The sequence below is a fragment of the Pistacia vera genome, unplaced genomic scaffold, assembly GCF_008641045.1.
Source record: "Pistacia vera cultivar Batoury unplaced genomic scaffold, PisVer_v2 Contig4, whole genome shotgun sequence".
NCBI lineage: Eukaryota > Viridiplantae > Streptophyta > Magnoliopsida > Sapindales > Anacardiaceae > Pistacia > Pistacia vera.
Window position 1 is genome coordinate 1,029,511 of NW_022196223.1, and position 12,421 is coordinate 1,041,931.

Genomic DNA, 12,421 nt, shown 5'->3' on the forward strand with positions numbered 1-12,421 from the left:
AATGGTTGATTATTTTTACACAATTTTTTTCTTAAATAGAAATATGAAGATAACAAATATATATAATTTAATTTTAAAATTTTTGGGAAAAGAAAAAAGAAACTTTTAATGACTCCGTCCGTTGAAGGTATCTTTTTCTCTCACTTCCCATAGTGAAGGAGGTAAAAGAGGGTAAACGGCCCATCATTGTTCATTGATCTTTTGAGTCCCACCGACACATCACATCACCACCGTCCAATCCAATCAAACCTCCAACCCATCAATTCTCCTTATTAATTTACCCACCAGAGCTACTGCACGGTGAAATTCCTTCCACACTTTATGAAAATTAACTATGACCCCTCTTATTTTAGAAAATTACTATATGAGACACTTAAGAGCACAATAATAATCACAAATATCATCACTTTGTGGGAATGTTTTAATTATTATAGATGAATAATAGTGAATTATTGAAGCATGAATAAGTTTAATAATTCGGTAATTTAAAAATAAATAAATAAATAAATTATATACACAAAATCCATTTTTTTTTTAAATTAGATTAAAATATTATGAATTTAAATTTAAGAGATCGATGATCATTAAACGTTTTACCAATTTTGTAACATTATTAAATTCCTTTGATTATCATAAACCATTAAATGCATCAGAATCTCCTAATTAAACCCCATAATAAGTATATATTTTTATAGTATCTAAAAATTGTTAGATAACTAACTACTAAACATAATCGGATTGTTTTAATCTATCCTAAAATATAATTTTCTATATAACAAAAAATTATCTGACACCATCCCGCAAAAAAAGGTCAAACTTTGTACTCTTGATGTAATTTATATCCCTAAATTTCAAAAATCGATCATTTTTTTTCTTAAAGATGAAAATAATTAATTTTTAAACATTATTAAATTCTATTGAGAGTATCAAAAACCTTTAAAAGTATCAGAATCTCATAATTAAACCTTGATAAAGAATATTTAATAGTTACTAAAAATCATTAAACCATTCACTACGAAACATAATTTTGATCATTTTAATCCGTCATAAAGTATATTTTTCTATATAATAAAAAAATTATCGAAAAATACCAAACTTTATACTCAAATTTAATTTATGCCCCTAAATTTCATAAATGGATAAGTCTTTTTCCTAACGATGAAAATGATTAATTTTTATACATTATTAAATTCTCTTGAGAGTATGAAAAACCGTTAAAAGCTTTAGAATTTCATAATTAAACCTTGATAAAGAATATTTTATAGTTTCCAAAAATCATTAAATCAGTAACTACGAAACATAATTTTCTATATAATAAAAAATTATTTAAGACCACCTTTAAAAAAATGCCAAACTTTGTACTCTTAATTTAATTTATGACCCTGAATTTCATAAATGGATTATTCTTCTTTCTAAGGATGAAAATGGAAAATTTTTAAACTTTTTGTATCATATAAAAATTTTGTATGCATACATAAAAAATGGAAAATATTAAAATAAAAAAATAATTATAAAAAAAGTACAACTCCTCTCCTTAACCGACACGTCGCATTCATTTTTTACTGCTCTGCGAGCTTTCGTCTTTTAGCTTGGCTTGTGTTGCGTTGTCTCTTCTTCTCTTCTTCATTTTGCTTCTTATACTCTTCAAACTCAGCTCTCAATTCACCACTCTTTCAAGATCCAACCACCATTGCCCACTTCCTTTCAGCTTTTATCTCGATCAAATTTGGTTCCTTTTTTGTAATTTCATTTTCTGTCGATTTAGGGCTCATTGTTTGACCCCTTCATTTTTTTTTTCCCGAAATTAGTACGAAACCCACTGCATTTATTCCGTTTTTAGGTCTTTGATATTAGATTCAGTTTTTAACTTTTGTAAATTTCTATTTTGGAGGCCAGATCAGAGGACGGGTTTTATTTGATTTTAATCTTTTTTTTTTAGATGTTTTAGGGGTTTTTTGTGGGCAGGCTGGTTCGTTGACTTTTGATCGAATTTTTGACCGGGATTAGCTGGGATTGACTGATTTGAATTGAATTGAGGTTGCATGTAGAAGATTGTGTAGGTTTGTGATAAAAGTTTAGTGCTTTAGCGCCGAAATCAGTTTGCTATTAGAAATTTAGGGTTTTGATTTTTGAATTTTATTTTGGTAATTCAAGGGTTTTTGTAGTTTAGGGATTTTTTTCTTTTTTTTGGGTGACTTTGCATGTGTAAACATTAAGGGGTCCTCTGCTCACTTGTAGAGGATCCCTACTTGTATAGCAAAAAGTAATCGACAAACAATTGGGATCTTAAGTCATTCTGCTTTGAAGATGAGTTGGACAAATGCAATAGTTCGTTGATTTTGAATTTTAGTGGAGAAAAATTCAAGTGGGGTTGTGTTGAAATTGGCATTTGGTGGATTGGCATTTGTATTTGTGTGGATAAGTATTCATACAAAATTTAGAACGAAATGTTTAGTTCTGGTCGAGGCACTGGACATAACAATAGTGGGGTGACGGGTTCGCCTTTGATTCCGGTTCGGTTTGTGTGGCCGCATGGAGGGAGAAGGGTGTTTCTCAGTGGCTCTTTTACTGGGTAAGTGAATGAAACAAAATTATCTTGATTGTGTATGATTACCTGGATTTGGATTCTATTTTTTTTTTTTAATTACTATTATTAGCTGCTTAGTTATTGGCTTATTGATATTATGATTTATGGTGTTTTTTGTTTAGGTTTTCTGATTGTTTTTTAGTATTCAAAGTGGGTATCTGATATGTTTCCGGCTGAAATTTTAAAACAGGTGGTCAGAGCATATGCCTATGTCACCGTTGGAAGGATGTCCTAATGTGTTTCAGATTATTTGCAGGTTGCCGCCAGGATACCACCAGGTTAATTAACTAAATATTATTAGATCCTAAACTGAAGTATTAAGCTTATTTATTATTAATATTTTCTGCATTGGTTTTATTGTTAATAAAGAGTGCTAGGATACATCAGATGGATGTTTATTTATAGTTTAGATTGTTTTATGAACTCAAGCTTTCAATTAGGGTGATAAAATTATGTTTTAAACTTGGATACTGATTTTTATGTACATTTCTATGCAGTATAAATTCTTTGTTGATGACGAATGGCATCATGTTGAGGAGCAGCACTATGTAAGTGGGACTTATGGGGTAGTGAATACCGTCCTCGTACCTGTGGAACCAAATGTAGTGGTTTCTACTGCCTCACTCCCTGAGATACCTGGTAACATGGAGGTAGACGATGTTATTATGCGTCCGGTAAGGGACTCTTTCATGCTTGGTCGATAAGTTGATTTCTTGCCGGTTCATCAGACCAGTAAATCTTGCCCTTCTATTTCTTTAGTCACTAGTTACTTCTATAAGTGCAGCTATGTTTCCGTTTTGGTTAAGGGGGTTACTGAGTTGCCATATTTTTAGGATTTGTGAACCTCTGATAGACTATGTTGGAGGAATTAGGCCCTAATTTGTCATAACATCTTAATGTTAGATGTGCATGCTATATGTCCCTAAGGGAGCCAATTTCCTATTGCAGTGATAAGTTATTTTGTTGCCAAGTGTGTGTACTCATATTGGAGACTTAAGAGAAACTAGTTGGTTAAAAGTAATAAATGTTAGTTAAGACGGCATTAACAGAACCCCACCAGTGTTTGGCTCTGGGACCATAGTTGATGGTAACTTTTTTGTGAAGATACTTATGTAAAAATATTCACTTTATTATGTCTTGTTCACTTTCTAGGTATATGTGGTCCAGTTATGTGCTTACTATATGGTAGTTTGTGATGATTTGGAACATTTCTTACTGATATTTAATTTCATTTGTAAGGAAAGAATCCATTTTCAGAAAGGGAAAACAAAAGGGAAATGAAGCTTTCTCCCATGTCCAATGGTTAGATGATTTGTCCTCCAGAAAAATGATGGCACTTGTAGCCTGATATGTAATCCTTCACTTTACCACAACAACCCCATTGGCCATCACAAAGGCCTTGAAGAGTTCTTAGCCTTCACTGTGTGGGAACATTAGATCCAAGTTCTGATATTTGATTAGGCTGTCTAAATCTATTTGCTTGTCTATGAAAATTTTGAAAAAATGTGAAGTAATTGGTTGCTGTGAATACAACAGCAAACAGTACCTTAACATTGCCTTTGATGACAAGTTGAGCTTTGGTGAGTAAAAAGAAAAGCATTTAGAAAATTATTTTCAATGATTCACAAAAAAGTCTCTAATATTCTTATCAGTCAACTTTAAAAGCTCACAGGCAATGTTTGAATGTTTGTATACTTTGCTATTTATCCTAATATGACTTAGATTACTTCAAGAATCAGGATCTTTACATAATGAAATTAATCTACATTACTCAAGAATAGTCATAACACCTGATATAAACCTGAGTGACACTGATAAGAACTAAAATAAAAATGACCAAAACACCATTGCTCTTGCATATATAAAAGGAGGTCAGAAGCACTTGAAGATTACAATAACTAATAGGATATTTTCCTTTTACTAAAGAGGATTTTTTGTTTATTGTGAGATCCATGGCTTTGGCTTTAAGTTTTTTAGGAAAATGTTTCTTCTCCAACCATGCTATAGCGTCAGAAAGTTTTTAATAAATTAAAATGATGGCAAAGAGCTTGGAGAAATGGTGGCATAAAGGTGGCATGAGGTTTGACAGTTTAGGATGAGACTTAAAAGTTTACTTATTTAGTTCACCTGAGCTCTGACTTGAGAAAACTCCAAGTTGGTGAAAAATTAAGAGTTGTGAAGATGATATTACTAGTCTCTGTGGTTTCTGTTTTAAATTTGTAGTGGACTAATATAATGCATTAATTCAAAAAGGCTGATAAAAATAGATGGAGTCGACTTCTGTTACAATTGGTATTAGTTTATTTCACCTTTGTTATCTTGCTATATACAATAGGTCACATTTTCGTATGTTCTTATGTAGGAAGCTGTTACACAAATCTCAGAGGCTGATTTAAGGGTCTCTCGTCAGCGTATATCTGTATTTTTGTCTACACATACCGCATATGAGTTGCTTCCCGAGTCAGGCAAGGTTTGAAAACTTTACCCTCTTTATGAGCTGTTTCTATAGTAAGTTGTTGGATATGATTTATTTATTTATTTTTTTTTTTTTTTTTTTTGGTATGTGAGGTTCATAAAGGTTCTAATGTTGCAGGTTATTGCCTTGGATGTTAATCTACCTGTGAAACAAGCATTTCATATTCTCTATGAACAGGTGAATCTTTTTTACCCATTGACACGCCTGTGCACATCCTCACGATTATCACAGTTGTGAATAGAGAATAAAGTAATATGTAGACTGCTTCATCTCCTTTCTCTTGCTGGAACTGTTTTTTTATAGTAGCCTATTGTGCTATTTATTTGGTAATTTGTGTTAATTGTTTTCCTAGAGTTCTGATGTTTATATTTGTTGCAGGGAGTCCCTGTGGCTCCTCTCTGGGATTTCTGCAGGGGCCAATTTGTTGGAGTTCTTACTGCATTGGACTTCATCCTGATTTTAAGAGAGGTGAGTACAGAATAAAATATTTGGCATTGCTTTCAAATGATATCTATGCTGCAATAACATTTAAGACAGTTATAGATGTTTGCATCAGTTGAATTTTGCTATGATCTTCGACGTAGGTAGAAATGCTGTCTTTATATAATACACTAGCTAAACACTTGTATATTAGGATGGACATTACCCATGATAGACAGTGAAACTAAGATTGCAGTTTTACTTTTGCCAAACTTGTGGGCATGGGCAATCAGGGAGTCTGTCTCCAGTTTAAATATTGGAATTGGTTATGAAAACTACATTTAGAATCAATCGTTTCTGCAAAACTTCTATAGTTTTATTGGATTGCCCCTTTCTCACCAACTTGTGGTTAGCATTTAAACAATTATTGGTATCTGTAATCTTAAAAGATTTTTTGGAACTATTATAACTGTTTTTCATAGGTCAAATGTTCGTTGCCTGTTTGTGTGGAATGTAGAATGCTTGATCAGTAAAGTTTCTTGTCTTCACATTTTTCTACCCAAATGAGGATAAACTCTGTACACACAAAGACACCAAAACAATGCCACAACATATATTCACAAATAACACCCACAATCTGAATGTTCACTATGTTTGTGAGTCTAAAATACATGGAGATGATTTCTTTATTGTATATGTTACATTTTCATGTTCCCAGAGTTTGCATAACATGTACCTTGTAAAAAATTCAGTTGGGGACTCATGGATCTAATTTAACGGAGGAAGAATTAGAGACACATACCATAGCAGCTTGGAAAGAAGTGAAAGCTCATCTTAATCGACAAATTGAAGGCAATGGTTTTACACATCCTAAACCTTTTGTCCATGTGAGTGCTTCCTCTGATGCCTCTCCAAAATTCTTTAGCTCTGCATATGAATCTCCAGTCCTCCTTTTTTATTTTTTATTTTTTTTTTATTTTTTTTCCTCCTTTTGCTTATCTTTGTTCGGATAATTTGTGAAGGTAGTTAATAGCCTCATATTAACTAGATGGTGTCCTGATTTGTGAACACCTATGACAGATGCTTATGAGAATTTCATATGCAAAAGTTTCAATACCTATTCATTAAACATAAACTGCACATTTATGTCTCTGGAAAATCTTGCAACTCAAAAGGTACTGGGCAGTTCACTTGCTATGCATGTTGTTTGCAGGGAGAGAAATGGTTTTGACCCTTTACAGAAAACCCTCAGGATGAACTCCTATTTCAGTGGTCTGATTTTTGTTTTTGTTGTTAGGTGGTTGACTGTTTCTGGAATAGCCACTTAATACTTTAGTGCTAATTATCTAGAAAAAGTTGCCTATTTGGAGATTGTTGGCATTTGCTTTTTGCATTGCTTGCTTCTCTAATAACCTGTTGTCCTTTGATTTGGTTTCATTTTTTACTTTATGGACGTGCTGGTGTCTTCATTTGAACTCTAGATATCATATTAAAACCTATTATCATGTCAATCGTGAAATACCTTGTGTTTGTAATGTAGCTAATCTATTTATTCTTTAAGATCATCCATCCCTCTGTCTCTTGTAAGTTTTTTTGTATGAAATGCATAAGCTTCATTTCATATTCTTGATTGATTAATCATTCAAGCTCCTATACTGAAGATAATCGTTCATGATATATGAAGTTCATCATGAAATATTCTGCTAGTGATTTGTGATAGAGCTGTTTTTTCTGAAGTGAAAGTGTTTGGCATAATTGAATCACCACTGTAATATTTATGATCTAAATGAGCAGGCTGGTCCATATGATTCTATGAAAGATGTTGCTTTGAAAATTTTGCAAAACAAGGTGGCTACAGTTCCCATTATTAATTCAACATCACCGGATGGTTCATTTCCACAGCTACTACATATTGCCTCCCTGTCTGGAATACTAAAATGTAAGCTTTTTTCTGAATTTGTTGGTTAAGGAATGTGATTCATTACTGATCTTAATCTGATCTTCTGGTGGTTAAGGAATGTGATTCATTTACTGATCTTAATCTGATCTTCAGGTATATGTCGGCATTTTAAACATTCTTCTAGCTCATTGCCCATTCTTCAACAACCGATATCTTCAATTCGTTTGGGTACATGGGTCCCACAAATTGGGCAAGCAAATGGTCGGCCATTTGCAATGTTGAGACCAAATGCTTCACTCGGTGCTGCCCTATCTTTGTTAGTTCAAGGTATTGTTCTCTTCTTCTGAACTATATGCTTAGTTTTTTTTTTTTTTTTTTTTTTAAATATAAATAGGCTTTATTAAGTAGATTTAAGCATGCACGTCAGCTTTAATCCTGTAGCCGTTTTCTTCTCATTATTCAATTCCTCATAGTACTTTATCTTCACTAACACGCCATGACATCGCTTGCACTCAGTCTTTTAATTGCTGTGAGGGAAGTCAATAAACAGTGAATCTTCTTAATGAAGTCTGTTNAATAATTCTCATTGATTGATAGCTCGATATAATAGCTTTGCATAAATTCAGACCCATGTCTATAGTACCAGTTCTTTCAATCACAGGGAACTTTCTTCTTCTTTATTATAATTATTATCATTTTCATAAGCAATACCAGAGGAAGAATCAATGTTTATTTCTTTTGGATGAACTGAGAATGTTGTTTGTTAAGATTACAACCAGAGTATCATCTTTCTTATGTTATAAACCCTGAGGTCAATGAGGAGACACCTTCTCTTCTGGCTTGTGACTGAAGTGTATTATGCAGTAAGAATTTTTTCAGTTACTTGTATATTCTTAAGTCAAAACTGATGGAAGCTTTATATGTGCTTATTGTCATGTCCACCCTTTACAAGGGTACAGACAGGCTTTATAAGCCTTATTGCTGTTACTAATTATTATTCTGGCCTCAAACAATTGTTCCTTGCAAAATAGGAGATGACTCTTGAGGAGTATGAGAAGGTCCGGGAAGAGAAGAGGAAAGCCCTGCTGGCCCTTAAGACCGAAGAAAGAAAGGTCGATGCTAAGGAGTTTGAGTCAATGCAACCACTCTTCAATAAGAAGGGCAATGATGATGTCTTTATTAAATTGGTAAGACTTTTTGCAACGATAGAAAATTTTCTTTTGTTATTTATCTTATGAAGCTAATGGAAATATGTTAAGTTAATCATCTCTGCTGATTTATTGTGAAGGGTTCTGAAAAGGATAAGCGGAAGGAGGCTGCTGAGAAGGAAGAGAAGGCCAAAAAGGTAAATTACTTTCCTATTACAGTTAACTTTTTCCACTTCCTCTTTCAGCTTTTCCATAGTAATCATCATGTAATGGAATAATATTTCTGTATACTTGCAATATGATTCTGAAACTATGCAAGAAGAGCTTTGAGAGGCATAAAATTATTATATTAATTTTCAGGACCAAGATCTTTCCTAATTTATTATGGTTTCTTGACATGTTCTGACATTTTGATTATGTTTGGAGTAAATAAGTAGTATAAAATATGACATGGAATTATAAATTATGAAGTTCATTGCCATGAATTTTATCTACTGTTATTATTATAATTGCTCAGAAGTGCTTGATTTTTGCCTGAATTTCCCCATCTTTTTTAGCTGGAACTTGTACTTGCCCTTGAAGCTAAGTATACATTGCCTTCTTGTACGCTTATCCTCAATTCTATCTGGCATTGTTTGAATTTGGGGTATTAGCCCATTTATGTTGTACATCAATGGTGCAACTTTATTGAACCTGGAATTTGGTCGCCATAGCATCTGTATTGACTCTTATGTAATGATGCTTCATCTGATCTGTACTTCACTTCTTTTTCAATCGATTTTGCATAGTTCTAAGGGCTTGTGCTCTGGAGTAGGAGATCAAATTAAGTATTTTTTGTCTCAAGTTAATTGTAATTGAGTCTTTCACATGATTGGACGATTCTCTTTGTAATTTGGTGTCACCTGAAGCTGTTTTTGATGCCAACTGATGCATTTTGAGAATGATCATTTGGTTGACTTCTCAATCTGTCTATAAATATGTTTTTTTATTTTTGTTTTGTTTTGTTGAACTACTACTAACTTGATGCTTTGGTTATAGTCTGTCAGCATCAATATGTTTTTGAAGCCCGCTGAAGGGGAGAGGTATTACAACCCAGGTGGTCGTGGTCGCGGACGTGGCCGTAGTTCAAGAGGAGGGTATGGAGGGGGCAGTGCAATGAGTAGTGTGTCAGCCCCTTCCATTGAGGACCCTGGTCAGTTCCCAACCTTGGGGGCTAAGTGAGATTGTCTAGAACCCCATTTAAATCTCTGTTGGTTTGTCAAATTTTGGGTTCTTTCCTTATGATCATGGTCAGGAAATTGACTTGAATAATGTGGTTTCCTGTATCAGAAGAGATATTTTCAATTTTATGCTTTAAAATGTATATTTTAGGCGTTTCTTCATGTGTGCCCATGTAGCCTTGTTATGATTTAACAGTTAAGATGGGGCATATGAAAACTATTTATTTACGACTAAAAATTATCTTGGCAGTTTTGAGGATTTATTAATAGTTTAATATGCCTGTTTCTGTTATGATACAATATAGATTGTCTTGTGGCTGGTAATTATTATATCTTCAAATGAAAGACTTGCTCTTGTCGCTGAAATTGGGCTTAATATCCATTAACGCCATGTTCAATATCGAACAATTTCTAAAATCAAACTCGACTTGTCATCTAGCGTGTTAATACTTAATAGTTATATCTGAGACTCGCGAATTTCTAATATGGTAACAGGATTTCTATGTATGTATAACAAGGTAAACAACGCGAGGAATAAAACGTCACTTTATATACCAAACCCGAGTAGAAGTCGACACAATGGGTTTTAAAAGGTCTTAATCGCTGTTTGGAGAAACAAAAATAGATTTAATTGTTTATGAAAATCATTTTATTGATTAATTTGTAATATCCAGTACTGTTGAGCACCGTTTTGATACCCAGCCTGGGACTGGGCCTTTGTCGGAGTCGGACGAGTTATCACTATTAACTATTTACTTTAAACTCTAAAATTATGGATGGTGATTGGCAAGCATATGATAGCAGTTATGTTGAGGCTTTTGTAAAGGGAGTGTTGATGAGTCCAAAGGTGGTGGAGTGATTTCCGGTGAGTGAATCAATCAAAAAAGGCAAAAATCAATCTATTGTTGATGATTGGCAAAATGAAGAGGGGAGGGGTGAGATGAGTTTGGTCAGAAGGCTGAGGGGAATGTTTTCGGAGTGATAGAGAGTATTGTCGTTACTGGAAACAGGCCCTATTTGACTTCGGTTGTCGATGCCAACAATAGTGTTTAGGGTGTGTTTGTAATATTTCAAATTTGTAAAGATTTGTAGTAATTTTTAGGGGTTTTTTTGTTAAATTTCAAACCTTTAAACACTGGTTTGACTCGCCAATCAAACCGGTTCAACCTAGGATCCGACCATTTTGCCAGGTTTCACCCCAGATTAGTTATTAAAACATTGCTGTTGAGTACAATAAAAAGTCCCCATATTGAATAATTTATAAAATCTTTCATCTCAATTCGAAGTATACCAGGCCAAACAAAGATTTAACCTTATAAAACTTGAACAATGTTAAATCCCTATGGCTAAAACACAAGATTCATTTTGTTGAATCTTAAACAGATGAAATGGAGCATATAAATGAACCGTATACAAAGATGACCCATGACCCTTCTTGTTCCGAGCATAATGCTCCATTTGAGTAACAACTCGTTGAGAGGGTAGTTGAACCTTTGTTTTAAAAGTCGGACCGGACCGGCCGGTCTAACCGGTTTGACCAGGACCTAGTTGTGTGTCTGGTCCGAACTAATATAAAATCCGCTATTACTTAAAAACCGTTTAAACCCGTTATCAAATCGAATGAACAGTGCGACCCACTCGGTCGAACCGGACCGCTTGGTAAACCGGATCAATGTTTAAAATGAAAAAACCCTAAATCTGATTTATTTTTCACGCAACTCCACTTCTCCACTCTCTTCAATCTCTCCACTCTCCAAAATCGCAACTCTCTTCTTAGATAACTGAACTCAGTCTCAATTCAATCTCTCAACTCCATCTCAACTCCACTCTCCCTTGGACCCTTGCTCGACGACGGCAGCACCTCCCTCGCTGGATTTCGACGATAATGCACTTCCTTTCTCCCTTGCTCGACGACGGCAACACCTCCCTCGTTGGATTTCAGTGACGACGCACCTCCCCTCTCGCAATGACGGCAGCACCTCCCTCGCCGGATTTCGGCAGCGATGCACCTCCCTTCTCCCTTTACTCGACGAAGGCAGCATCTCACTCGCTGGATTTCAGCGACGACGCATCTCCCTTCCCCTTGCACGACGACGCCTCCCTCCTTCGTTGGAATCGAAAATGACAACACTTCTCCTGCTCAAAATCGACAAAGACGACGCCTTTCTCTTTTGTAAAGATATTTCTACTCTCTTTTTTTTAGGAATCTATTGCTTTGATAAATAATTTGTTCACTGAATTTGTATGTAAAATACACTTACGGTTTTGTTATTAATTATTATGTATTTTATCATTTAATTTGTAATAGACAATGTTTGGAGACTTAATTTGTAATAGATGATGTTTGGGGACTTTGGATTGTAGTTAAATCGAGATTGTTATTGAGTTTGAATAATTGGATAGTAATTAAGTTGGTATTCTGAAATTTTCAAAAAAAAAAAAAAAAAAAGATATTTTGTTTTAGCTATACTAACATCACTGGTCCAACCAGCCAGTCTAACCGGTTGGACCAGTTGACCTGTGACCCAAGCAATGAAATGGGTTGCCCTCCAGTTCGGGTTTTAAAACATTGAGTTGAATAGCAGGAAAACGAAAAGATTTAATAAATCTTGAGCATTGACAAGATATACTTGTGGAAATCACAATAAAAGAATGTGACAGAACGAAGAA

At 34.2% G+C, this 12,421-nt stretch overlaps 2 protein-coding genes across 2 annotated transcripts; both read left to right on the plus strand.

Annotated features, from left to right (window-relative positions):
- Window positions 1–1,569: 1,569 nt before the first annotated feature.
- On the plus strand, window positions 1,570–7,730 carry LOC116141508 (sucrose nonfermenting 4-like protein). Its single transcript, XM_031427015.1, has 9 exons — window positions 1,570–2,572; window positions 2,778–2,865; window positions 3,085–3,261; window positions 4,950–5,057; window positions 5,181–5,240; window positions 5,442–5,531; window positions 6,236–6,370; window positions 7,278–7,422; window positions 7,537–7,730. Exons 1-9 carry the CDS (start codon window positions 2,448–2,450, stop codon window positions 7,728–7,730), a joined length of 1,122 nt encoding a protein of 373 aa, XP_031282875.1. The 5' UTR covers window positions 1,570–2,447.
- Window positions 7,731–8,378: 648 nt separating this feature from the next.
- Window positions 8,379–10,048, plus strand: LOC116141459 (RGG repeats nuclear RNA binding protein A-like). The gene is made up of 3 exons (XM_031426960.1): window positions 8,379–8,570; window positions 8,672–8,728; window positions 9,570–10,048. Exons 1-3 carry the CDS (start codon window positions 8,418–8,420, stop codon window positions 9,750–9,752), a joined length of 393 nt encoding a protein of 130 aa, XP_031282820.1. The 5' UTR covers window positions 8,379–8,417; the 3' UTR covers window positions 9,753–10,048.
- The last annotated feature ends 2,373 nt before the right edge of the window (window positions 10,049–12,421 follow it).

Coding starts and splice junctions, on each gene's coding strand:
- LOC116141508 (XM_031427015.1), top strand. CDS start 2,448: ATGTTTAGTTCTGGTCGAGGCACTGGACATAACAATAGTGGGGTGACG. Junction 6,371..7,277: donor ATCCTAAACCTTTTGTCCAT/GTGAGTGCTTCC, acceptor CTAAATGAGCAG/GCTGGTCCATATGATTCTAT. Junction 7,423..7,536: donor CCTGTCTGGAATACTAAAAT/GTAAGCTTTTTT, acceptor TCTGATCTTCAG/GTATATGTCGGCATTTTAAA.
- LOC116141459 (XM_031426960.1), top strand. CDS start 8,418: ATGACTCTTGAGGAGTATGAGAAGGTCCGGGAAGAGAAGAGGAAAGCC. Junction 8,571..8,671: donor ATGATGTCTTTATTAAATTG/GTAAGACTTTTT, acceptor TTTATTGTGAAG/GGTTCTGAAAAGGATAAGCG. Junction 8,729..9,569: donor AGGAAGAGAAGGCCAAAAAG/GTAAATTACTTT, acceptor CTTTGGTTATAG/TCTGTCAGCATCAATATGTT.